The 26,486-nt window shown below is 39.1% G+C and overlaps 1 protein-coding gene, 1 long non-coding RNA gene and 1 pseudogene across 2 annotated transcripts in view; 2 read left to right on the top strand and 1 right to left on the bottom strand.

Moving 5' to 3' along the window:
* GNA13 (G protein subunit alpha 13) overlaps positions 1-22,567 on the bottom strand; it is a 31,860-nt gene extending 9,293 nt beyond the window's left edge. The window contains exons 1-3 of the mRNA XM_045835955.1: positions 21,774-22,567; positions 19,044-19,270; positions 1,748-1,798 (exon numbers count right to left, since the gene is read on the bottom strand). Coding sequence (XP_045691911.1) covers positions 1,748-1,798; positions 19,044-19,270; positions 21,774-22,056 — 561 coding nt within the window. The 5' untranslated portion in view covers positions 22,057-22,567. The remainder of the gene's footprint in view (positions 1-1,747; positions 1,799-19,043; positions 19,271-21,773) is intronic.
* On the top strand, positions 5,328-5,500 carry LOC123817820 (annotated as a pseudogene).
* On the top strand, positions 21,800-24,668 carry LOC123816762. Its single transcript, XR_006785345.1, has 2 exons — positions 21,800-21,924; positions 22,564-24,668. It is a non-coding gene; the product is annotated as an uncharacterized LOC123816762 (long non-coding RNA).
* The last annotated feature ends 1,818 nt before the right edge of the window (positions 24,669-26,486 follow it).

Here is a 26,486-nt window from a genome sequence, read left to right on the forward strand (position 1 = left end):
TGGCTGCAGAACCAATGTCCCTGCCCCACATGCTGTTTCACCCAGCAGAGGGTTGGGGGGCCTGGCAAGAAGTAGAGCTTCAATGGCCTGGTACTTTAGCCAGAGATGCAGAAGCAAATGCAATCCTGTGAATTATCGAATATGCACAGAATGGGTGGCCAATGTATACCACACTCAGATTTATTCTTCCCTCCTTTTTAACTACCAACTAATTATAGCCCTTTTTTCTTTTTATTCCATATGTGGCCTCAGACTTGCTCTCACCGTAAGATACTAAGCAGCTAGTACAAAATTCACTGGAGCTGGCCTGCAGTCATTCATTCAAAAGCCATTCGTTGAGTGCCTCATATGTGTTAGTAACAATTAGGAATCAAGAACTCAACTCTTCACAATCAAGAGATGAGGAGGACCTTGCCCTTATAGAAAGAGGTTGGTGAAAGACCAGTAAACATATAAATAAATAAACCAATTGTAATAAGAGCAATGAAATTTGAAAAAAGCAAGGGTCAATACTGAAAACAAGAAGAAGGGACCTAATTTAAATGGTATGCTCAAAAGGCCTATATGAAAAGGCAAATCAAGAAAAGCAAGTCAGTGTCTGGATTAGAAAACATGAAATAACTTAAAAAATTAGTTTACCTACTAAGGCTTCCCTTAACTTTCTTAAAGGCTTATAATCTGACCAGATGAAAAAGTGACAATGAAATAATCAGTCTTAATAAAAGTTTCACTGATGTGCATGCACTGAGTTAGATAAAGATAGGGATCCCAAATTCTGGAATACCTGTGTATAGGAAGCAGGCAGGAGAAAAACATATTGGTTTAAAGGGCAGATACATGTATTTTAGCAAAACAGATACAAAATAATGGAAAATACAAAAGTCATCCAGCTAGAGCAAAAGAAGGTACTTTCTCACATGTCCTAGATCCCATTAGTATGTTACTTTCCTACTTGTAATGGGATTCACTTTGTGTTTTCCTTCAGTTATGTTTTTAAAGTTAAATATCTCATAGAACCCATGAGATCATATTAAAATTTTTAACAGAAATTTGCTAAGAGGAAGTGAATGAAAATACACTAAATTGAGTAGCTAACAAATGACTCTAGGGCAAAGGCTTCCAAACATTTTCCAGGCAGAAGAAACCTTTCTTCCAAGGACGTTTTCTGCATGAGTTCAACACAGAAAGCAGCCGGCGCAGCTGCTCTGCCCGCAGCAGGCCCAGGGAACCAGTGCCGGCTGGGAGATGTTGGCTGAGGGATACATGACAGGAAAATCACACACTTTCTTTCCAAGGACAACCCCTTCTTCACCAGCATGGAATCCCTTCACCAGGCCTTCAGAATCTAGCCCTCCTACCCTGTACAAAAAAAGAGGTCCTGAACTAGAAAATACCATTTTCTGAAAGGTTTGTAAATCAGTTATCCACTGTGTTGTTTCTGTTTCTGCTTACATAAAACCCAAAAGACAGTGAAGTAGAACATATAATGCGCAATCTCATTTTCAAACATAAACTTCTTTCTCTAAACAATTTTACTTTCATTAAGCAGTGGATAGTGCATTCCTTAAAGAAATGTCAGAGATTTGGACAGTAGAGGGAGAAAAACTGAAGCAGGAGTAGTCAGAATGCTGCCACTAGGAAACAGAAAGAAGCAAGCAGCTTGATATATAATTCTTCTAAATTTCCTAACATCAATATCCTGGCTATTGCTTTCAAATGGCACTAAATACTCAGTTAAAAAACTTACTGGTTCTCCAAGTTTATCCAAGTTATCCAGGAAATATTTTACAGATTCACCCTAAAAGCAAGAAGAAAACAAAGTTATTAAGGCTTAGAAATGGAAGCCTTTGTTACAACAGTTTATATTAAACTGTCTGGTTGTTCACTTAGTCCAAACATAGTTTGCTCCAGACCGAACAGCTATCCCCACTAAAAACGTATAAAATGTCTGCCTCTGCCACAAAGGGCCACAGCCTGGTTAATTTCACAAATGCTTTAATAAGTGATACGCCCAAGTGATCGTCTACTTGCACAGGATTACATGTGCACTTTTGATAACAACTAAAATTTAAGTGGGATTCTTTCTGTCTACATTTTTCTACCTGCAGTTTATATCAATGGTGGTTATCTTCAGAGATGAGAACAAATCTGAGATGAGGTGAGAACACCGTATAAAAAGTCTTCCAGGAACAGAGATCTGCCTGGAGACATAGCTTGCTAAGGCAGATTTTGAATGATGCTGCAGACCTCCCATCTCCAATAAATAGGTCTTCTTTTCCTGAGTGACCAGCCTACTCTCTCTGAGCTCGGATTTCAGTAGGACCTCCAGGTAATTTCAAACATCTAAACTATATGAGAATATATTCCTAAAAGGAAATACTTGAGCAGAGGATACATAAGAGGAATCCATTTGGGGAAAGAAGCCTCTGGGTCTTGGGGTCTCCCAGTGCTCTCTTCCTATTTTCACTTTCCTGTTGGATTTCTACTATCATGCACTTCCCCTGCCTGAAGCTGCCTCCACAAGTTCCTGATGGCAGTGATTCCTTACTGTATTGGGGGAATCACTGGAAGATTTTGCCAACTATCACTTCTGACTGTGGGGGGAGGGAGCAGTTTCTGCAATTCAGGTGATTTCGGGGACCAACCACCCCTTCAGTCACAAGGCCTTAAAGTAGCAGTTCTCAGTTTTTTTTTTTTCATGCTAATCTTCTCCATATCTTCTGATTTTAGTGTAGATGCTGCCAAAGCGAGCACAGTTCTCACAATCTTTGGTCTCAGGATCCCTTTTCACATCTTCAGGATCCCAAAGAGACTTTGTTCATGAAGGTTATAGCTATTGATATTTACCATAGTGAAAAGTGAAACAAATTTTAACAAATATTTATTAATTCATTTTAAAATATCAATAGAAAACCAATTACCTGTGAACATACTTTAGTATATATCTTAATAAAAGACAGTGAGACACACATCTGCTTCTGCATTTGAACTGCTACTTCAGGTTGTTTTGGTTGAAGTCTATGATAAAAACCTAACCTTAAACAGAAATGTTGCTGGAAAAGGGAGAAGTGTTGTAATAATTTAACAGCAAAATATGTCCTGAAGTACTAGCAAACTACTAGAGATTTGTTTTCTAAAATGGCTAAGTCCAATGATTTAAAGTGGCTTCAATACTTTCCATGAATGTTAACTCCTACCTGCAAGGTTGAAATATTTCAGTGAAAAAAAATCAAGAGACAGGAGAGAAAACTAGAAATCTGTTTACCCTTAAATTAATTATAATTGTTAACTCTATTGCCATGCTGGATTGCATCTATTGTCATAAGGTGTTTATCTACCTGTAATGCGCCTTTAATTTTCATCAGTTTTATAATCTCCAAACTAAGCCAGATCAAAGTGTCTTCTAAATACTCATTAAGTAAGTTTCATTCAGCCTGTTTGGAGAAATCTATTCAATAGGAAACTTATTAACTTGCCTTTAAAAGTGAACTGTAAGTTTTTAAAAAATCAATAATTCACATTTGCATACATTAGTAATTTAAGCCCTGCAAATATCTCCGTGAAGCCATATCTAAATAAGGATCCTTTTGGACAACATTTTATGCATAGACTTTGTGTAATACAAGCTTTTCCACCTAGCATTTACTTATATAAGTTTTATAGCAAGAATCAAATACCAAAAAGAAATAAGTTACAAAATGAAAAAAGTTTGGGGTTAAAATTGGTTAATGAATCAAGACTTTTCATTTCGCCCTGTCTGGCGTAGCTCAGTGGATTGAGCACGGGCTGCGAACCAAAGTGTTGCAGGTTTGATTCCCAGTTAGGGCACATGCCTGGGTTGCAGGCCATAACCTCCAGCAACCGCACATTGATGTCTCTCTCTCTCTCTCTCTCTCTCTCTCTCTCTCTCTCTCTCTCTCTCCCCCTCTCCCCCTCTCCCTCCCTCCCTTCCTTCTTTAAAAAATAAATAAATAAAATCTTTTTTAAAAAGTATACATCCGAAACACATATAATAAAAAAAAGACTTTTCATTTCAATCTACGGAAGTGGCTAATAACAAAGGTAAATTAAAGACTCAATTTCCCTTCTTATTTGTCCTTTTTCTATTGTTTCTTCACATATTCACATGAAAATATAAAATACAACATGATATTGTGCTCACACTATTTGAAATCTAAGATTATAAAATCATACTTAATTCAATAAAGACAATAAACATAAACCAGGCCTATTTATATTTAAAGTATTTGTTCATAGCTTTGAAAATGACTCTAAAGTGAAAAGATCTTGAAAACATTCTATTTCAAATATTTGAAATATACCATCTCTATAATGGGTTCCATGTCTTTTTTCTCCCCTTAATTTTAATTTCAAAATAAAATATAATAAAGAGGCTAGCTTACACACAGGGTAGGCATCAAACTCTCCTTGGGGTTCTCAGACCCTGCCATGGAGCAGTTTCACTTCTCCTTTCACTTACTGCCCTTCCAGCATTGCCTGGTCTTCACAAAGGACCTATTTTATTGTTTCTTATCTTTGAGATGACCTACTTTTTGCTTAAAATGTTCCCTATTAATTTTTATTTGGAAAAAGCATTATAAAGTATTAATGTAACTCACAGCACACACTTTTAATACGGGTAACGTCATCATCTTTATCATTAAAGCATACTTAAGGTACTATCGCTCATGCCTTTTTGTCTAGTTCACAAGGAGTGAGACAGCATTTACTTATACTCAGAGAAATATAAGCTATTTCCCTTTGCTCTGTAAACAGGTCAAAATTATGCAGACTCCGAATGAATGCAGAGTTTCAAATTTCTTGCTAACGTTTTCTATGTGTGTCACTTAAAACTTCCAAAAGATCAAAATTAGTTACAACAATATAAACCACCCCAATATTTAAAAACATTTTCTCAGATTAAATATCTATTCAGATTAATCTAAGATAATTTATAATAGCCTAAATCCAATGTCCAAAAGAATACCTGCCTAATCTAGACAATTAATTTTAACTCTTCCTTGCATATAAGCTATAAAAATAAAACTAGTGCACAAAATTAAAAGTGAGAGATTTTTGAAAAGAACTAAGTTATCACTTTATTTTATAAACTGCCCTTTCTTGCCACTGCTCATACATAAATTTCTTTTTACACCAAGTTTTTCAATTAGACTTATCACCAAAATAATTTAACGCTAGATCTTAGTATTCCTATAGTCCCACCAAATTCTGATTTACACATAACACAAAATATACAATGCACTTTAGTAATTCTCCTACTACAGAAGTTATAAAAATAAACTTATTCTATTAAAATGCCTCATCCTATCGCTTCTCAGCCTTTTGGCTAAGATCAAGTGCAGTATCTGTTCTTATCAGTTTAAAATGCTTCATCCTAGAGATATGAGAAAAAACTTAGCCATATGTCTAATAAGCATTTTTGGATACGTATGTATCTTATACTTATGCATGTATATGTAGTACTTGTAAGCTATTCTGTTTTGTTATCTTAAGAAAGTATTAATCACTCTCAAATGTCTTTATGAGAATTATAGCCCTCTCTTTAAAATAATACAGGTTTCAGAGTGGAGGCCAGCATTTCTTTTAAAAATCTTTTTTAATGAAAAATAATTTAAAATTTCTTCCCTTGCCCTGGCCAGTGTGGCTCAGTTGGCTGAAGTGTCATCCTGTAACCGAAAAGCTGTGGGTTCAATCCCTAGTCTAGGCGCATATGATGCATCAGAGCGAGTATGGGAGGCAACCAATCAATGCCTGTCTCTTGCTTTGATGCTTCCCTCTTTCCCCTTCTATCTAAACACAGTGAAGAAATGTCTTCAGGTTAGGAGTAAAAAAAAAATTAAAAACGTCTTCCCTTATAAATACAAATTGCAAATAAATGTAAGGAAGAAGTTTAATATTACAGAGATGGGCTAGCTCTAACATGATACATGACACTGCTCAATCCGGTAACAACATGGTAAGATTTACCCCACATTTGTTGCATGTTACCATTTAGTACCACCACTTTCTGTTCATTAAAAAAATACATATGAGAGAATTTTCCATTTAATTAAAAAAACCACATCCATTTTCTAAAAGAATGCCTTACCAGTTCTCTAAGAAAATCACCTCCTCCAGGAAATGCTAATGTTGCAACAACACTAAATGAACAGGATATAAAATTGTACAGAAAGTACAAAAAAGTTCATCTCAACACCCAATGTACTGAAACACCAGAGGGAAATACACTAACCATCAACAAAGATGTCTTAGGGTGGTGGTATAAATGCCTAACTGGATGATTTTCTACAATGTACATATGTTTTAAAATTTAAACTTTAAAAAAAGCTAATTTGGATTCTGGAGCCAAGAGGTAGTTCTCATAAAACAAAACAATATTCCTACTTTTCAGTTTTCACATAACAACAAAAAGCTCAGTTTTAAGAAATTCCTAAAACCACAATGAGATACCACTTCACACTGGTCAGAATGGCCGTCATAAACAAAGCAACAAACAACAAGTGTTGGAGAGGTTGTGGAGAAAAGGGAACCTTAGTGCACTGTTGGTGGAAATGCAGAATGATACAACCACTATGGAAAACAGTATGAAATTTTCTCAGAAAACTAAAAATGGATCTGCCTTTTGATCCAGCAATTCCACTGCTAGGATTATATCCTAAGAACCTTGAAAACACCAATCCAAAAGAACCTATGCACCCCAATGTTCACAGTAGCACAATTTACAATAGCCAAGTGTTGGAAGCAACCTAGGTGCCCATCAGTAAATGAAAGGATCAAAAACCTATGGTACATTTCACAACGAATTCTATGCGGCAGAAAGAAAGAAGGAGCTCCTATCCTTTGCGACAGCATGGATGGAGCTCAAAAGCATTATGCTAAGTGAAATAAGCCAGGCAGTGAAAGACAAATACCATATGATCTCACCTTTAACAGGAACCTAAACAACAAAACAAACAAACAAACAAACAAACAAGCAAAATATAACCAAAGACACTGAAATAGAGAACAGGCTGATAGTGACCAGAAGGGAGAGGGGAGGGAATTTCAAGGGAAAAGGGGAAGGGTTTACAGGAAGGAGTATAAAGGATACATGGACAATAACAAGGGAGGGGTGGAAACGGGAGGGAGGTGAGGAGGGCTGGGGGGTGGGCTGGGATGGGACTAAAAGGCAGAAAACTGTACTTGAACAACAATCAGAAAGAAAAGAAAAGAAAAGAAAAGAAAAGAAAAGAAAAGAAAAGAAAAGAAAAGAAAAGAAAAGAAAAGAAAAGAAAGGAAAAGAAAAGAAAGGAAAAGAAAAGAAAGGAAAAGAAAAAGGAAAAGAAAAGAAAGGAAAAGAAAAGAAAGGAAAAGAAAAGAGAAAAGTAAAGAAAAGAAAAATTCCACACAGTTAAAATAACTTTTTGAAAAGGGTCAATTATATATAACCCTAACAGCATACAAAGAAATATTCTGTACCAGAACTAGAACCGTTCAGGAATAAACTTTTTTTGATTCTCAAAAAGTAATGAACTCAATTGTTAAAAAGAAAAAAAGTAATAGTTTTCCAAAGATCATACTTCCCAAACAGTTTCAATTTCCCCAATAACACGAGAGGGGCCTGTAAGAGCACTTCATAATACCCAGAAGTCCTTGTGAGTGCACACCAGATGGAAAGTTCTTTATGATGTGCTACAACAAACCTTGAAATCCCTACAACTCAAACATTACACGATAATCATTAAATAACATTAACATTTACTAATTAGTAAAATAATTCTATACCTAAGATCACACAGCAGGTGAGAGGAAAACCCAGAGTGCTTTATTCCCACTTGAGTGTTCAATCCATCATGCCAACTCTCCTGCCAGTGGAGAAGCTCCACACAGCCTACGAAAGCTTTAGTTACCTTCCCTTGCCCACTCGCCAAGCAAACAATCATACCAGAGAGCAAAGCAGTACAACCTAATGAAGGTGAGAAATAGCTCAAAATTTCTATTGGTACATCAGTTCCTTTTCCAAGTCACTATTTGGTTAATTGTGCTACTAAGGGATGCAGGAAAGCATGGTTGGCAGTGAATATCAGATATGGGCTATGGAGTCCTCCTGAACTTTAAAAAGGCTTGAAAAACCACAACTATTAAACCAGGTGGCTGAAAGCACTACAAAAAGAAGTGAGAATGGTCGGCTTGATTTCAAGTGGATCTTTTCTACTTCCTCACCGCTCTTCCCTCTTCAGGCCCTTGTCACCTGGCTTCTTCCTCGCCATGTCTCTGGCCACAATCAGCAAAAACCTCCCTGTTGCCAAAAATCAATGAACATGTCAGTCTTTCTTTACCTTACAAGACCTCTCAGTGGCACGTTTTTCTTCCTTAAAACACTGCCCTAGCTTCCATGGTATTATATCTTCCTGAATTGCTCCTACCTTTTCTGGCCATTTCTGTTAGCATCGCCTCCTCAGAACACTTTCAAAAAGTTGAATGTTCGTTGAGACTCTATCCTCACAGCCCTAGTCTCCCTTTACACCCTTTCTCTGAGTAACTGTAAACATTTACAGATTTTAAATATCACCTGGATACACACAACTCCTAAATTTCCACCTCTAACCCAAAACTCTAATCTGGATTCCAGACTCAAGTATCAATCTGTCTACTTGATTCTACCTTCATGTCTCACAGAGATCTCAACCTAATATGCCCAAATTAGTCTTAATCGTTCCTCTCAAATTCTTTCCTTGCACAGTCTTTACACTTGAGCAAAAAGCACCATCCACCTGCTTGTTAAAACCAGAGACCTGAGTCACTGTTAAAACATGTCTCTCCACCTCATTTCCTACCTAAACTGTCAGACTCCCACTAACTTTCCCTACAAAGAATACCACGAACCCATCGTCTTCTCTACACCTCTATGTCTACCATCCAACTTTGGAACTGCTCCGCATCCAGAATAGGAGAAAGGTTCTCGATCAGTGTTTACTGACTCACTGCTCCCCTCACTTCTCTCCAATTCCCACACTCCAGCAAGCTGTCCCCCCACCTTAGGTCCTGTGCACATGGTACTACTCCTTCTGCCTGTCAAACTCCTCTTCCCCCTCACCTGGCTGCCCCTTTCTCACCCATGGGATCATAATTTAAATGTCCACCTCCTCAAACCATTCTCCTGTTTTGCCACTGTTTCCTTTTCTTTTTCTTCCAAGCATTTATCACCAGTGGGATTATTTGTTGGCCCATGTAATCTAAGTTCCTCCAACTACCATCTAAGATCAATGAGAACAGTGATTACTTAGATTTGGTTCACTAGCAAATACCCAGCCTGCAACAAAGTGCCTACTCATTAATAGGTGTTCCATCACATGTTACTTAATGACTGCTAAAAGCTGTCAGCTGACTGTTATCTGACTTGTCAGAGAATGACTGACCCCATGAAATCTGCTCCCCAAGGCTTCTTGCCCCCACTGCCTTGGACATTCGCTCTTCACTTTTCACACGAGGAGAAAAGAACTCAGATGCCAATGATGAAAACGCACACTCAAAGTCATGCTCTAAACCTTGATACCAGCATATAATACAAAATATAAATACATAGAAAACTATCAGAAGACATAGACCTATCAAAAAATGCATTTCTACAGAATGAAAGTTTGTTTTTTAAAAGAATACCCATTTTTTAAATGGAGCCCTTTTTTCCAAAAGGAAGGAGTCTTATATTAAGGCCAGATACAAAATTCTAAATAATGGTCAGAACCTTAGTTTTTTTTACTAAATTGTAACACCAACCTCAAAACTGGTTGAAACATTTGATCATAATTTAAAAGATCAAGAAAAAATAAGGAAAATATGATTCTCCCTGCCTAGTCCAAAACTGAAATGTATATCATCTAGATGGTAACAATTTTAATCATTTTTGAAGCTATAGCTAATAAAGACAGTTTTACTGCAATGTGGCAAGTAAGTAACAGTTAAAAATAGCAAATCATTTGCATCGAAATATTGTAACTCAATAGGCTAAATCACATTACTCTTTTATAACTATTTCAATAAGAATAAATAGTATTTACAGCTTTGTGAATATATAGCATTCAATTATTTATTAGCTTTTTAAAAAATCTGTAAAAATGACTTTAGAGATCTTACATTTGAGTATCAATTTGTCTCAAGTATATTCATGTATATCTTCTCATTTATTAGGCCTTGTGTAGCATAGAGTTGGCCAGGCAATAACTTGTGAGTAGCAACTCAGAAAATTTAGTATAGTTGCCCACTGCTAGTAGCTCCTGTGAATTTTTCTTTTACTTACTATCAGTAAACGGATACAACCACACTTTACATCATGAAACCTAAATGAAAACCACATGATGATACGACAAATTCTCTGCACTTCTACTGAGACAGTTCATCCTGTTTAACAGAAATACAATTTTAAAAAACATTACCCAAGGAATATGAAAACAGTAACCAGGATATTAAAAAGGAAAGTGAAAGTCTTTCACCCCAATTATTCATTATTCCAGCCCTTTCTCTGTAACATTTCTAGAAGGGTTAAAAGAGAAACATCCTATTAAGATGCTAACTGCAGCTGCTCAGGCTCAAAGACCCCAAAGATACTGTGAAACCACTGCGGGGAGAGCGGGTAGAAAAGTTTTGTTTATTAGCTAACATTGTTTTTAAATGCCAAAGTCAATTACTTTTTTTCTTTAGAACAAATTTGAAATTTGTTTACTTTGCGCCACAAGAAAAAGTAGGAATTCTCTACTGGACTAAGGTTTTAGTTGGTTTTTATACAAAATGGTCAGAAATTCTAAAATCTCATAAAAAGTAATATGAAGTCTTAAAAAATTACTTTGTATTTTATAAATATATGGAATCTTTTTTAACCTTGGAAAAAGAAACCGAAATACCCTCTTTAACCTGAGTACTCACAAAGCCTCTGCCCATTCCAGGCACAGGAGATGGCAGATGGGGTGGAAGGGGCACCACACAGAAAGAGGAGGAGGGAGAAGGAAAGAACAGCAGAGTACCTGCACTTTCACCAAAGGTATCTCACCACACTTCCAGCAGGGCAGGTAAGGATTTGGCTAATTCAACCTACACATCAGACTGAAAATCAAGCAAAGTGACATGAGAAGGCAACAAGAACCAGTGCAGTAATGAAAACCTCAAATCTCTCTTAAGATGTACTACCTTGCCCTGGCTGGTGTAGCTGAATAGATTGAGCGCAGATTGCGAACCAAAGGGTCGCAGGTTTAATTCTCAGCCAGGGCACAGGAAAGGCAACCACACATTGATATTTCTCTCCCTCTCTTTCTCCTTCCCTCTCTCTCAAAAGAAAAAAAAAAAGACGTGCTACCTTTATTACAGATAATATAAGGTCTAATGAGAATGTAAGCCATAGGTCTGCATTATTTAGAAAAAAATTTTTATATTGGTAATAGAGTTCAAAAAGTGGGTCAAATCAAAACTTAATAGTGCTTTATTTATTTTTTTTAAAGCTACATATAATTTATGCATACATGGCTAATGTTAATACGGTTAATATGTATCAGACACTGTGCCAAAGACTTTCACATGGATTATATCTCATACAATCCCTGACAATTAATAATGGTAGGTGCTTGGATCGTCCCTATATTTCAGTTGCAGAAACAGAGATTCAGAGACACCAAGGGACTCGCTCAAACACACACAGTGAGCGGTACAACCAGGACACAAGTTTTGGTTGGCCATTGAGTTCTACTTTATCTATCTCACACACAGTAGAATACCATATCAAATCTTAAGGTTGTCGCATTAAAATCATTTCTGAATATGTTTACAATACGCAAAATAAATCAGTAACTTTGAATACGGTTATTTTCTAATTTGTTTGGAGGATACAAAGTAAAGTTTTCTGAAGCAAAACTGGGTACACAGGTCTTAAGACTGAGACCAAAGCCAATATATCAAGGAAGAGCAATTCTACTCAAGTATCTGGCATCTACTGTATAGCAGTTGGGGATGAAAAGGCACACCCACTACACTGATTTAAAAAAATTTGTATTCATTTTGCCAAAAGAAGAGAGATTAAACTGGAAAGATTAAGACAAACAACCATTATCAGTGCAGCAGATGGGAACTTTAGTCCAGTTCTCAAAACAAAATGATTTCCTTGATCTATTATCAGCCCATTCTAATAACGCTCGGCTAATGTGGATGTAACAAATTCTCTTGAAAAAAAGATATCTTGCAAATATATACACACACATATATATATATATATTTTCCACATAAAAAGAAGTGAATTTATTATGTAGCTAGACAAAATGTACTTTTAAACAAGAAAATAAAAATCACTGTTAATTTTCAGAAATATGCACTTAAAAATTCAGGTAGTTTCTAACTATAACAAAAAATTGCAACAAACTATTATCTGGAATGCTCAACAGCAGTATGAAAACTGTGCCAATTACATGAGGAACACTGAAAAGGAGCTCATAACAATAAAAAGTATTCTGATATCCCCTTCTTCAAAACAAGAGCAAATATATATCAGATATGTGACAATTTCCAAAGGATACTTTATGGCTTCCTTTCAGATAACTGGTTGCCAATAAACTTTTATTTTTTCAGGGTATACTATAAAATATGTCCATAAATAAATAAGTAAATAAATAAATAGAAATTAAAAAACCATGTTCATTGATAAAACATCAGTTGCGGATCAATAGTAGTACATTCAAGGAATGTTTTCAAGGGATGAGGATTCGAACAGCCTTTACCATGATGAAGGGTGGTTAGGATGAACTGTAACACTCTAAGTTAAGAAATCTGCCATTAAGTGGCATTTAAGTTTATGTATATCATAACTATACTATAATCTAAGTTAATACAGTAAAAAAGCAATGGTACAAGGGTATTATGGAACTTCAGAATATAAAAAGAACTGTGAATATCAGTGCAATGCTATGTATTCTTAAGACAACATACATATTTAAAATAACTATACTAGACCTTACAAGGGGATGATAATCTATGAGCATATGGGTGTTGGTCAGAAGAGGCTAGGAATAAAAGAAAAGAATGTTCTAGGAAAATAATATCTGAGTGCTTGCAAAATAGTTTAGTGGCTAGTGCTGTGGGCCAGGACTCAGTCTGGGTTCCAGTGTCCACTCTGTGACCCGCAGCATCAAGGAACCTTTCTGCATAGGAACTTTTTTCATGTGTGAAATGGGGACAGTAACAGATATTCTATTTGTTGTTTTTTTTAAGGATTATATGAGAATGAGTGTGACAGAATTTTAAAAAGCACAAAGGCATTCTGATAAAACATAAGGTATTAAAAAGTGATAATTACCAGCACTTGAATTAATTACTGGAGAAAGAAATCAGCACCTGTTTTAGGCTAATATGACTAGATACTTCAACTTGGTTGCGCTACTGCCTATTTGTGAGAGGTCAACAGGGAATATTCAAGCCAGAGAGTCCTTCACCATTAAGGAAAGCATTTCCTTCAAAGCGAGTTCACAACCCTTACTCCTGGGGTTAGGTCCACATTCTAGTAAAGAACTCTGAAACTAACATCCAGTATTCCTAACAAAATTATTTCCTTGCTTCATCCCTTAGTTTTTTAATAAATGTTTTTCAGAGCAGCCTAACTTACCGTATCACTAGCTCTGTTTAGCAATAAAAGGTGATGCGGACACCCACACAGTATTCTGCAGTCCCCCTTCAGCACAGAGAGCCAGGTATCCCACAGCTAGTCCAGTTTCTACTCTGCCCACCCAGAAATGCAAGATATAAAACATGAACATGCCAATATAACACAACACATCAAGACATATACTTACGTGTGCATGTATACATGTACACAATCTCAGAAAGTTGTATAAGCACATGCTAAAACATCTCTTTGGTTTTAATGTAAATAGTACTACAGCTCTGGCCTTCCAAGGTTTGGAATGACATTTGATCAAATTTACCCACAGGAAAACCTATGTACAATAGAGACCAAAATTTTAAAATCTCTACAACCTCTCATCTTGTATATAATCCTTATCTTACATAGGCTGAAATATTTTACCTTAACCCTAGAATAAGTAGACAATAGGTATTTAGCAACTTAAAGTCAAAGTCCTGTTTTGCTTTTATTCATAGAGAAAATGAACCAAATCCTTCTCCAACAGAAACATAATAGTTTAAACTGAATGTAGTAACTGATTCACTTTAAAGAAAATCCAAATTAGTATTAAAGAATAAACTAATGCTTCTAACTCTGTAATATTTCAAATCTATGCTGCAATGCAAATAAGTATTTACCCCAACCTGAAGTTCTTGGCACTCAGCTCCTTTTCAGCAGCCAATGCATGAAATTAAGTAGTTACTCTGTTACACAGATTGGGGGAAGTGCTGTCTTAATGAACAAACTATCCTGTCAGCTTAAAGTGTAACTATGTCAAGTACAAACTGTACTACTTGAGTAATGAAAATTAAGTCTAACTGAAGGTACAGTGATAACAAAGAAAATAGTTTGGCTTCAGGGACTGCAAAGAAACACTTGGTCATTACAGGAAGTTGTATTAATGCTGACAATGTTAAAGTGATTATGGAAACTAGACGTTCTAGAGTATTCCTCCCAATGTCACACACTTTCCTGTCCTATATAACCAGTTCTACAAATTTTGCTTGCTTTTCTGAGTAATATTTAATGCCCATAAAATTTAACTGGCAGTGATTCCTAGTTATTTTGTTAGTTTTACTATGTATCTTCAGTTGTATCATTTCCCAGCCAACCCTGGACTCCCATCTCTTTAATCATCTAATTTTCCAAATTCCCTAGCTATTGCCACATAAGAGGTTTTTATGAAGAGAGGGTGTCTTCTTAGTGCAGCGGCAGGCTACAGTGAATGTACAGCCAAAGCTGAGCATTACAAACATCTCATTCAGTACTAAAAGAGGCCACTTCTTAAATGGGGATGGACGAAGACTTGACTTGGGGTGGTAAACACACAATACAGTGTACAGATGTTGTACAATAGTGCACCCAAAACCTGTACAATTTTGTCACCCAGTGTTACCCCAATAAATTCAATAAAAAATAATAATACAAATAAAAAAGACCACTTCTTAGGACATAGGTATTATCCTCAGTGTGCTAGTTAAGAACTAGAATAGTGCCTTAAGCTACAACAACAGATTAGATTCCTTTTCCACAGTAAGCCACTTAGCTTACCCATGATGAAACTAACCAGAAAAAGAATGTTTCCCTTTGAGAACTTGGGGAGAAAAAACACTCATGTCTGCCCCCAAAGTTATTACTAACAAATAAATGGACAGCTAAACACCTAAGTTGTGATAAAACTATCCTATCCCTTGTCCCAGAGATTCATTACATGGCAGTCACTCATCTAAAGCAAAAGAGACGTAAAAATCGGCCCTTTTTTTCTTTTGCCTTTCAATTTGCATTAAGTTTAATAATCAATTGTTAGTCAAAACAAAGATGGTTCATTTTATCTGCTAACTCCTTCCATTTCTCTGATGTTTACTTTTTCTATTTAATATTCAAGAATATACATTATCAAACACTGCAAAGAGAAATTATTATTCTATAATACAAGGACCTCCCATCTCCTGTAAAATTAAATTAGCATATGGAAATATTCCTATTTCCTGGAAGAAACTTAATGTGGGATGTTTCTTTTTTTCTAGAATAATGTTGTAATTCAAATGCCTAAAAAAAAAGGAAATGAAATAAATGTCAAGTCCAATGCTAGTGAGAAAGCAAAAGACAAACAAAACACACCAAAGAAGCTTCTTCATCAGAGTGAGAACCAAACACAAACGCAAGTAACTCAAACACATGTGACTAGATGAAGGCTGGAGCACAAGCATACCATCCAGAGCCCAGGGCGGAGAGGCATTCCTGCTGACAGGACTGGAGAAAGCCTTGACCCTAAAGCACACAGGCAATTCACCCAAATTGCCTATGGCTATCTGCTAAAAATACAGATCACTGAGTTCCATCCCAGATTCCTGAAACAGATCCTCCTGTGATGAAGTCTCAGAATGCTTTTTTGTCTTGTATTAAACAATCACTCCAGTGAATCTGACTCAAGGGATCTATAGACTGCATTTATTCACATTAAGATTTGGTGGGAGGGGATACTGGGGGCGGGGGAAAGAGGGAAGGGTTCTCAAGGAACATGTATAAAGGACACATGGACAAAGACAAAGGGGGATAGGATCCAGTGTGGGAGGTGGGGATGACTGGGGTGGGGGGAAAACAGAGACAACTGTACTTGAACAACAATACAAAAAAAGGGGGGGGGGATTTGGATTACCACTGTTCTAAGAAAAGGGTAGGACCTAATGAACAGACTTAAAAAAGGGACTTTGTGAAGAGAGCCATAGAAACAGAACATCAGCATATACAGGAATTGAGGGGTTATAGGGTATGTGCAATGGCGAAATAAAATATTTTGCAGGAATCATAGGTAAGCTAGCTAGAGCCTTGACTGAATACATAAAGAGGCTAAACTCTCTTCTGGAGGCCGTAGAGAATGAGCAAAGCTTTCTTAGCAGCTTACCTGACCATGATTAACTAGGAGTCCAAGCAAGAGGTACAAGGACAATATGTGGATGAAGAAAAGAGGGAATTCATGCAAGAGACATCACAGGTATAGAAAGACAGGACTTGGGGATTGGCTGCCTGTAGAGAAAAGGAGGAAATGAATATGACTTTGAAGAAAATTTTAAATGAGTCAAGTGCCTTCTCAGTGTCCGACACTATGCCAAGCACCTGAGCATCCCAAGAGTATGAGAATCATTAATTCAACATAATAGTTGAACACCAGGTGCCAGGTACCATGAACAATGCTGAGGATATACAGGGGGAAAAAATCCCTGCTCCTCGGGAATTTTAAAATTAGATCTTGCCCTCTTCCTTTTCATTTGTGCCCCCACTTTTTATCAGGAAAACAGTATTTCTAGAACTTGTCTCTCCTTGCCCAATGTCTTCTTTGCTCCTGAAGTATGAGCTAGCTCAAGTCAAGAACATGCAGGTCTTCATCCTGAGTGGTCTTACACATTTGTTCTTAATGGCAAATACTTAGGAATGCTTTCTCAGCAATGATGACAAGATAGTCTTGAATTGAGACATTAAGATGTGAATGTCCAAACTCAAGTGTCAGGGAAGCCCACCACGTTCCATTAAATGGACTTACGGAACTTGCCTACAGAGAACTTTAGAGCACAGTCGTTTCCTCATGCAGTCAATGTGTACTGGATGCCGTTACAGATGGTGTTTTTTCCCTACCTGGAAAGTTGAGTAACATCTTAAAAAAACTTAAGAGTGGAAAGTGTGGTTTGTTAAGAAAATGAATTAAGAAAAAAGGAGAATAAGCAGCACTTAAAAACAGGAGTGAAGGGAGATGAGAAGGGGTTGTGTGGGGGAACTTATGCAAGACTACCAAAACTCATAGAACAAACACTGACCAAAGGACAAAAAGCAACCACAAGTCTGAGAATTGGATGGAGGTCACTTGTTAAGTTAAATTCCTAATTTTCAATATGTAATGCTGCAAGTTACTCAATTTTCACAATAATGTGAGATAAATCTCCACTTTGCATTAATGGACAAGTTAACTTGACAAGAAACACATATCAAAGAAGAGAACTATATAAGACAGCAATAATCAAGTGCTTGGTTATATGATGCAAATGAGAGCCATAATTCAGGGAAAGGAAGATTTAAGTATCAGTTTTATACAAAGTTATTATGAACACTTTTCTAGAACTGTTAATAGCTAAGACTGCTTCTGAGTACAACTGTAATAGCAAAGACTACTGGCTGTACATCATTTTGTAGCCACACCTATAAGTGTGTATCACTTTAATGTCGGTGACCTCATCAAATAACTTTCTATGCAGTTTTACTTGTAACTGTCACTTCATTTTGATCACAGTACAGTACCACATTTTGGATCTGCCTCCAACTGTATACAGTCTAGATTGCTATCATTCCTGGGATCTTTCCTGTCTTTGGTAAGTAAAACCCAGAACACAATCAAAGCATTCACAATTAAATTACAAAACATTTGGTTTTTAAAAATCTATTTTAATTATTATTTTTGTATCTTTAACCTAGATCAGAACCTTTCTCTTCCACCCTCTCTTCAATGCTTTGGAACAAAAAAGTTTTAGGGGGTAGTCTTAAGACAAAGTACAAAAAATAAATACAAAATCTAGGTGCTTCCCATGTGGAACAAGATATCCAAAAAATAACAGATTTTTTTGCTGTTTAAGAAGAAACATTTCAGCCAAGTGAGGGCACTGCAGGAAGATGGCCATTTATGAACCAGGAAGTGGTCCCTCTCTAGATACTGAATATGACAGCACAGCCCCAACCTCTAATACTATAAGAGACGCATTTCTGCTGTCTGTGAGCCTATCATAGTTTATTGCTACAGCCCCAAAAGACTAGGACACCTGCTTAGTTTATCCAGTAAATTTTTTGCTTGGGGAAAAAAAAAAGATCTATTTTGTAAAATGTGCTTAGAGGCCTTAAAAAACACACATGTGAAATAGAATGCAAACATACAAAAAGCACAATGACTGTTAAATATTATCAAGAACTTTACTCTCTTTCTCTATTACTCTGTATCATAAAATGAGTACCTCTAAAGACTAAATAGCACATCTGAACCTAGTTCAGCTACTGAACTCTTAGACCAAGAGTAAAAGGTTTTTTTAAAAGAAGGGTTAATATTATTGCTATAACTGGGAGATAATTATTTTGAAAAGAGCAAAATTAAAAGTGCCTACAAAAATCATTATAATCTTACTTTCAAAAAGGAAAAATTACCAATTAATTATAACAGTTTCACTGAATCTATAGGGTCTACCTTATTTTTATCTTGCTTAGTAAAAAGCTCATCTATATAGCAACCCCAATTTCTGAGGCTAAAATTCTGCAGAGTATATTGTGTAAGTTGGTGAAAAAGGTGTGTCAGACTCAGATAATAAATGCCATTAAAATAGGATCACAACATTTTAAAAGAAAAGTCTCTTACCAGTTGAAATTCTCGACGTCGGTCATATGCATTCTGTATGCCACTGTCTGCCCACAATGCTCTTATAGCAGGAAGATACTGCAAAAAAACTTGAGTCTCCACCATTCCCTGGGCCGCCAAGGGGGAACGGGTGTCAAAGGACATCATCTTGTCTCCATGGCATTGGTTTGAGCTGTCTCCCCAAGGAATGTGAAGCTTCTCTCTCGCATCTACCAGCACCCTCATACCTTTGTTTAAAAAAAAAAAAAGTGTGACAGGCGTTATTATATATTCTCATAGATTCTATTCCAGAATAATTTTCGTAAACTTCTAAACTACTCCAGGCCCATCTCCTCCAAAAATGGAGACCAACATCAAAAGAACATCAGTAACTGCCCAGAGTTTAAAAAACAAAGTTACAATCATAAAATTAGAGCCTTGAAAAGCATACACTATTAAACAATAGCTCCAAAGGATTTTAACATGTTCTAATTTATAAAATAACTTTTGAGGCAGAAGATAGTCACAAGAGAACAAAGACGAGTGAAGAAAACAGAAATCATGTCCAGGCTCAGAAGAAAACGGCTGCAACCAAGATTTTCTGAGCCCCCTCAAAAGACATTTAACAAATGCCAAGTACCAAACATAATGGCCCTGGGCTCTGGCTGGTCCCTAAGCTTCCTGCTTAATCCAACACTAGTTTAGGAACACATTCAAAACTCAAACCACCTGTCTCATACCAAGCTTCAAATCAGTGTAAGTCACAGGATAGCAATAGACTCTTCTAAAAGGAAGACCAAATGCAAAAAAACATATAAAAACAGATTTCAACTCAGAGAGATTAGTCAAGACCACTAATTCTATCACTAAACTATTATCTTTGGTCTATTTTAACAGTCACATGACTATCAAGAACTCATTTGTTTGGATAGTCGAAAAACTGTCTTTGCTGTCAATGTTCTGATCATGCCAACTCAAATGAGGAGATGTCCACTCAAAGACATACTTCAACTCATAATCAATGCTCAAAATAGGTCACACTTCAGACCATCCACAAATTTAAGAAACAAGTGTTTACTTGGCTCTTAATCAGTTAACATGTTGACTGTATTCATTGACATAATCCCTTAAGTTCTGCCGCATCAGGATACAAAAGTACCTTTAATTAAGAACTGGCAAGGCAGAGTCTGCTGCCTTAAAAAAGACCTCAATTACTTTTGTACTAAACATTAAAATACGATAAATACAACTGATTTGTACACTTTAACTGCAGTGGGACTGGGGCTCCGAGCTCGTAATGGTCTGTGAGCCCCCCACCTGGTGCTCTCCTCTGGTCATTACCCCCCACACAACACGCCCCTCCCCCCACCACCACTCCCAGACAGTTTTCCTCTACTCAGTCCCGGGAGAGAAAAGTGACCCAAAGGAGCTGCTTGAGTACTTCCCAAACAAAAAAAAATCCCACTTAAGAAAAAAATGTCTGAAAAGACTTGAAATTTGTTGCAAACTCCTAAATAATTGCTACCCCGGTGAAATAAAGAGCATCTGAATGCACCTTAAGTGCCAGGCTCTGTTTCTCAATTTTGCTCAAATATCTTTTCTAAAGTAGAAAATATCTGACACTAAAAAAAATCAGTGCTGCATAACGCCCAAATGACAAAATAAAAACCATCTTCTCGAATTCTCTGAAATCCCAGAAATACAATTCTTGGGTATTTTTCACTTAAGAATAAAGTATAACTTTGATTTTTTAAAAAATAATGTCAAATAGAGTTTATGATCCAAGCTGACACTGATTCATTAACTACCTATAACGGCTCCACATAACTTTCAAGCCAAGGAGTCTGTATATCAAGGCACGGTTTCATTTATATAATAGAATAGAAGCGAGTTGTGGCACACACAACCCCACCCCCACCCCCCACAGCGGCCTCCAGTTAGGCAGAGAGAGGCAGAGAGGCGCAAAGAGGCAAAGAGAGAGAGAGAGAGGGAGAGGGAGAGGGGGAGAGAGAGAGAGAGAGGGAGAGGGAGAGAGAGAGAGAGAGAAACGTGTTGCACAGTGATTATAGGCAAACATCCTGCCCAGCCGTGGCACCGGGGCGAAAAACCACTGATGCTAATTTTTTTAGACTAACTATAACAGTCTACAGCTCCATGATAAATGCACAGCAAACACACGACACCCTCAAGTTTCATATCCTTGTCCAAAAGGGCCAGGGGCTGTCACCTTTTGCCCTTGACAAGTCTCGGGCAAAAGTCTCCTTACTGCGTTGGTTCCAGAACTCCCTTGCTCAGGAGTCAGCCAAAGCAGGGAGTTGGGAGCAGACCGACCCCATGTGACTCGGGTCACCCACCCGCGGGGTGGGGTTGGGTAGGCACCGCCGGGGCCCGGGGTGGGGAAGGAGGATCTGGGGTTGTCTCGCGGGTCTTCCTGCCCCATCTGGAGGGAAGACAGGCATGTCACCCCGCACCCCGGCATTCCTCACTTCCCTCTCTGAGGGCGGGGTGGGGGACCATCCGTACCTCCCACCGGGGCACCAAGAAGGAAAGAGGGGAGCAGCGGGGTATCCCCTCCCCTAAGGGACGAGGGCAGCAGGACCATATCCCCGGGCGCGCCCCCTTCCCGCCCGCCCGCTGGGCCGGGTCCTCCGCCAGTGACCAAGAGAACGAGGGCGGTGCCCGGCCCCGCGCCCGCCGCCGCCTCCCCGGGCTCCGGCCCTCCGTCCCCCGGCTCCGACCCCCGCCCGGCACCTTTGATCACGTTGCTGTAGATGGTGGGGCGGAACTCCTCGCGCGCGCGCTGGTCGAAGTCCTGCCCGTGGATGATTCGCATCTGCTTCAGGAAGGTGGACTTGCCGCTCTCGCCCGCGCCCAGCAGCAGGATCTTCACGAGCCGCTTCACGTAGGTCTTCTCCCGAGACAGGCATTTGTCGATCTCCTTGGACTTGCGCTGCTGCTCGGCCTCGCTGCTCGTCAGCACGCAGCCGGGGAAGCACACGGACAGCACGGACCGCGACGGCAGGAAGTCCGCCATCTTGCCGCCGCCGCCGCCGCCTCGGCGGGCCCCTCTGGCTCCCTCCACCTCCTCCTCGGGCGGCGGACGACTCCGGCACCAAGGCTCGAGGGCGGGGAGCGCTGCAGCGGCCGGAGCGCGCCGGGGGAGGGAGGGAACAAGCGAACTGACTCGCAGGGCGGGCCGGGCAGGGCGGGCCGGGAAAGCTAAGGAGGGAGGGAAGAAGGGCGGGCCCGGGAGGGGCGGTGGCCCCGAGCGCGCACGCGCGCCCGCTGCTTCCCGGGAACCCGCACGCACGCAGCGGCCCCTGCCCTCCTTTCCGCCCCTTGCGGGCGAGGCACGCTCTTGCTCCGGTGCGCGCGGCCGACTTGGTCAGGTGATCTCCGGTGGGGCAGAGCGCGCGGCTGCGGCTCCTTTCTGTTTCCTTTTAATTGGTTGCGCCAGTTTCCCGGGACCCTGTAGGCCTTTAACCAGACCTCCGACGCGGTTCTTGGACTCTCCGACAGCTCTTGCTCCTCTCTTCCCCAGGTTTCATCCCCGAAGCCTGCTGTCACAGTTTGTGCGCCTTATTAGGAAGCCATTACCTCCAAAGTTATTCAAACAGCGAGCGCGAGCCTGGAAGATTTTGGTACATTTTCTTAAGGTGGTTTTGTTGACATCCTGCTCTCCCAAGCCCTGAAAATAACCAAACGTCATCAATCCACCCACCGAGCTCTTGTTGGCATTTTCAGACCCCTGCAACTCCTCTTACCAACCCCCACCCACACACACACAATGAGAAGAACTGGCTGGAGTTGACGTTAACTGAGATGTGCTAGGAGGCGTTGGCTAATGTCACATTAATGTGGATTCCCTCCGGAACTGCGGCAGGCGAAGCAGAAATCAGTGGACGTTAGCTGCGGCAGGGTGAGGTCATGGTGAAAATCCCCCTAAACTGGACACTGTGATGCAGACTCTTCCCTACAAGGAAGCAGATAAGCAAACAGACCCGAGGACTGGCGCAGGCAAACTTTAGGTTTCCTGCCAGGCTACAGAGGATGTGATCAGCCAAGGGACTTTCTTCTGTCCTAACAGCAGATTCAGGCCAGGACACCTGAAAGGGCTGCTAGGAAACGAGCAACCTGATAGCTGGGCTGGCAGAGACTGCTAGCAAAAACCCCGGAAACCAACTTCTTCATTCTTAGTGTTTAGTTTCAAGTGGAAAAGCCATTTTGGTCTGCCTCTGTTTTTGGCAGTAATGCTCCTTGATTTGGGCTCCTATAGCTCAGAAACTACCTATGTGTTAGGCAGTTGAGGTAAGAGGTCAGCATTCTGAGAAGCTCATGAAACAGGTTTAAATATTTAAAAAATCAATGCTAATCAATTACTGTCTGAGCTGGGTTGACGGCTGAGGATCCTCATGACTCAGTAAATTGGCTGCAATAAACAATGCCTGTAGTAGGATTATCTCCCAGTGTCCTGGCCAAGCTCATAGAGCAGACAGCTTACAATATACTCGTACATAGTGGGGTAGAATCAACTCTGGTATCTGTGGGTTGATAGAGTCAGAATCTCTGGGCTGTACCTTCAGGCAAAATGCTTGGTAAACAGTCTACCCTGGATGGAAGATCTATTGTCTCAACTGGTATTTGGAAGCCTCTGTCTGCCCCAACCGTGGAAGGACTAACCACTGCCCAGGACAGGAGCCTATCGTTGGCTGCCAAATATGGTTTCTACATAGACTCCTGATTCTTGGTGAGAAGCCAGTGAGTTAGGTAGTTAACTGTTTGTTTTTTTTTTATTTCTGAAAGCATGTGCAACATGATGGAGAGCCAAGGATGCCTAGGAGGCAGAAAGGTATTCTTGCCCAGCCAGTTCATGTTGTGACAGGTAGAACAGCAGAGAAAGCTGTCCAAAGCCCTGCCTGTAAGCTTGTGTTGGAACAAGCTTGGCTCAGTGATTCTGAAAAAGAGACCTCTTTGAGCCTGGGGTTTGGCTGCAGGAGTCCAACTGCTTCTAACTGTCTGGTAATTAAGCCACCTTGAAATTGTAAGTGTAAAAATGAGTTAGAGGTTTGGTGGTTTCTCAAAGTTAAACATATAATTGCCATATGACCCAGAAATTCTAGAATTGAAAACAGACATTCAAAGAAAAAATTGTACACCTGTGTTCATGGTAGCATTTTTCAGAATAACCAAAGTGTGAGAACAACCTATCTATCCATCAATGAATGAATGGACACATGTATATAGTACATCCATGCAATGAAATTATTCAGCCACAAAAAGGAATGAAGTACTGACACATGTTACAGCATGGATGAACCCTGAAAACACTATGCTAAGTCAAAGAAGCTATACCCAAAGGCCACATATTGTGAGGTTCCATTTATACAAAATGTCCAAAGTGGACAAACTATAGAAATAGCATATGAATAGTTGCCAGGGACTAGAGAAAGGGAAGAATGGGAAATGACTGCTTAATGGGTATAGGGTTTCCTTTTGGGGTGATGAAAATGTTTAGGAACTAGATAGGGGTGATGGTTGCAGAACACTGGGAATGTACTAAATACTACTGAATTGTTCACTTTAAAATGATCAAATAATTAGATGTGTGACTTTTATCACAATAAAAAAGGGGTAGAGAAAATAATACTTTCCATTAAAAAGTTATTGTTTATCATTTAACGCCGAAGTACCCACAGTGTACCATATTCAGTGAATAAAAGTACGACTGTGTTTATTTTAAAATAACACAATTTAAATTATTTGCACCAGAAGCAACACTCTGGCAGTTGTTTCAGGTTACATTGTAATGATATTAGTGATATTTTAATTTTTAGATACATTTTTCATAACTGAAAAAAAATTCCAAACTTTTTAAGGGAGCAGAGTCTATTGGTTAGAACTGAATCTGATGGGTGTGTATTTCCACTAGACCCAGTTGTTAATTCATTGGAAACATTAGTATTGCTAGACTGTTAATTCAAATGCAAATAAGGGATTCAGAAGCCTGAAGAAGCTGTGATAAAATGATCAAACAATTGCTTAGTTGCAATACCCATTTTTTCTAGAAACGCAAAGCCTAATGCCAGTCTTGCAAGATAAATAATGGTATGACTAAAAAAATGTAGAAATACATTTCCAAATGGCTTTTCTCCTCTTATGTGATCACTTTAGGATGGAGCCAGCCCTTTCCAACAATACTGCCAATTCCTGAAAGCTGCTATTTGTAACTCTTCTGTTGGAACTAAAAGAAAGATAGACTTCCTATCTGATACTCACAGCCTTTTTTCAATTTAAATAAAAATGGCATTACTTAGCCCATTTACCAACCTTTGTGCCAAATAACTTCATGCTGTTTACAAAGTCATTATTGTCCACAAAGGTTAAAATTTTTGTCACCCTAAGGCATATTCAAAGAGTGTGTCAGAGGCTCTAGGAACAATTCCAAAAGAAGAGTTAAGTTTTTTTTGAGTCATGGGGGATATTATTTAAATAAAGTGTGACTACTCACTCCTCAGGATTGGACCACACCATTTAGATATATTTATTTAAAAATCAGTGATATTACTTAGTGGTTAAACCTGGTGTTGATTTCCTAGAAAGGATGATGACCCATCCAGATTCTTGTTATACAATCGTGTTCTGTCTTATTATCAATATAAAATAGGTGGGTTCTATAAAATAGGATGAGCTTTCTTACAGATAAAATAAGCTTGGACTTTTCCTACCTTCCTTTGCCTACAAGAAGAGAAAGGGAACACTCTAGCCTTCCCATATACAAATCCCTTACATTTGCGTATGTTTTAAACACCCCACAGCTCTTGGTCCCACTCTACCTCATTCCCCACCCACAATAGCATGATTAGGAACACCCAGCATTAACCTTACTCCCATCCGCGCTTGCAGAAGCAAAGGGGAACAGAAGTTTAAGTGACACACCCAAAGCCTCACTCAGCTGGACCAGTTACAGAGCCAGGACTAGAAGCTCCCTTTTTTGACTCTGAATCCAGTGCTCTTTCTGCTATTCCCAGTTTGTCATAGTGCCCCAAATGCCTAGGCGTATGAAGTTCAAACTTGAGAAACAAGTAGCTATCTGTACTTACCCATGCAGTAGCATGGAGTCCAGTAGTTCTGTTGGTTGGCTGGTCTGTTTTTCCAGCCCCCTCAGGCTGACTGCCACCTGGAAGTTTACCAGCTCTCGGGGCTGATTCTGGTAAAGTGTTCCATACTTTGAGCTCAGCTTCTGGTGTGTAAAATGTTCCAGGTGGTTGGTGTAGAAATAAGAAAAGAGGAGCCAAGCTTGCAGCAGTATTTACAGGGTGCACGGGCCCCGGACGTCCCCTTAAGTGAGCTAGATATGAAAAGGCCACTGTTTTTGTGATGAAAACTGATGGTTGCCTTACCAGAATAAGCTTCTCATGTGGAAAGTTTTGCATGAAACTAGACATGTGGCATTGCATTGTTGGT

The sequence above is a fragment of the Phyllostomus hastatus genome, unplaced genomic scaffold, assembly GCF_019186645.2.
Source record: "Phyllostomus hastatus isolate PE091 unplaced genomic scaffold, TTU_PhHast_1.1 phas_contig_210, whole genome shotgun sequence".
In the NCBI taxonomy this organism is placed as follows: domain Eukaryota; kingdom Metazoa; phylum Chordata; class Mammalia; order Chiroptera; family Phyllostomidae; genus Phyllostomus; species Phyllostomus hastatus.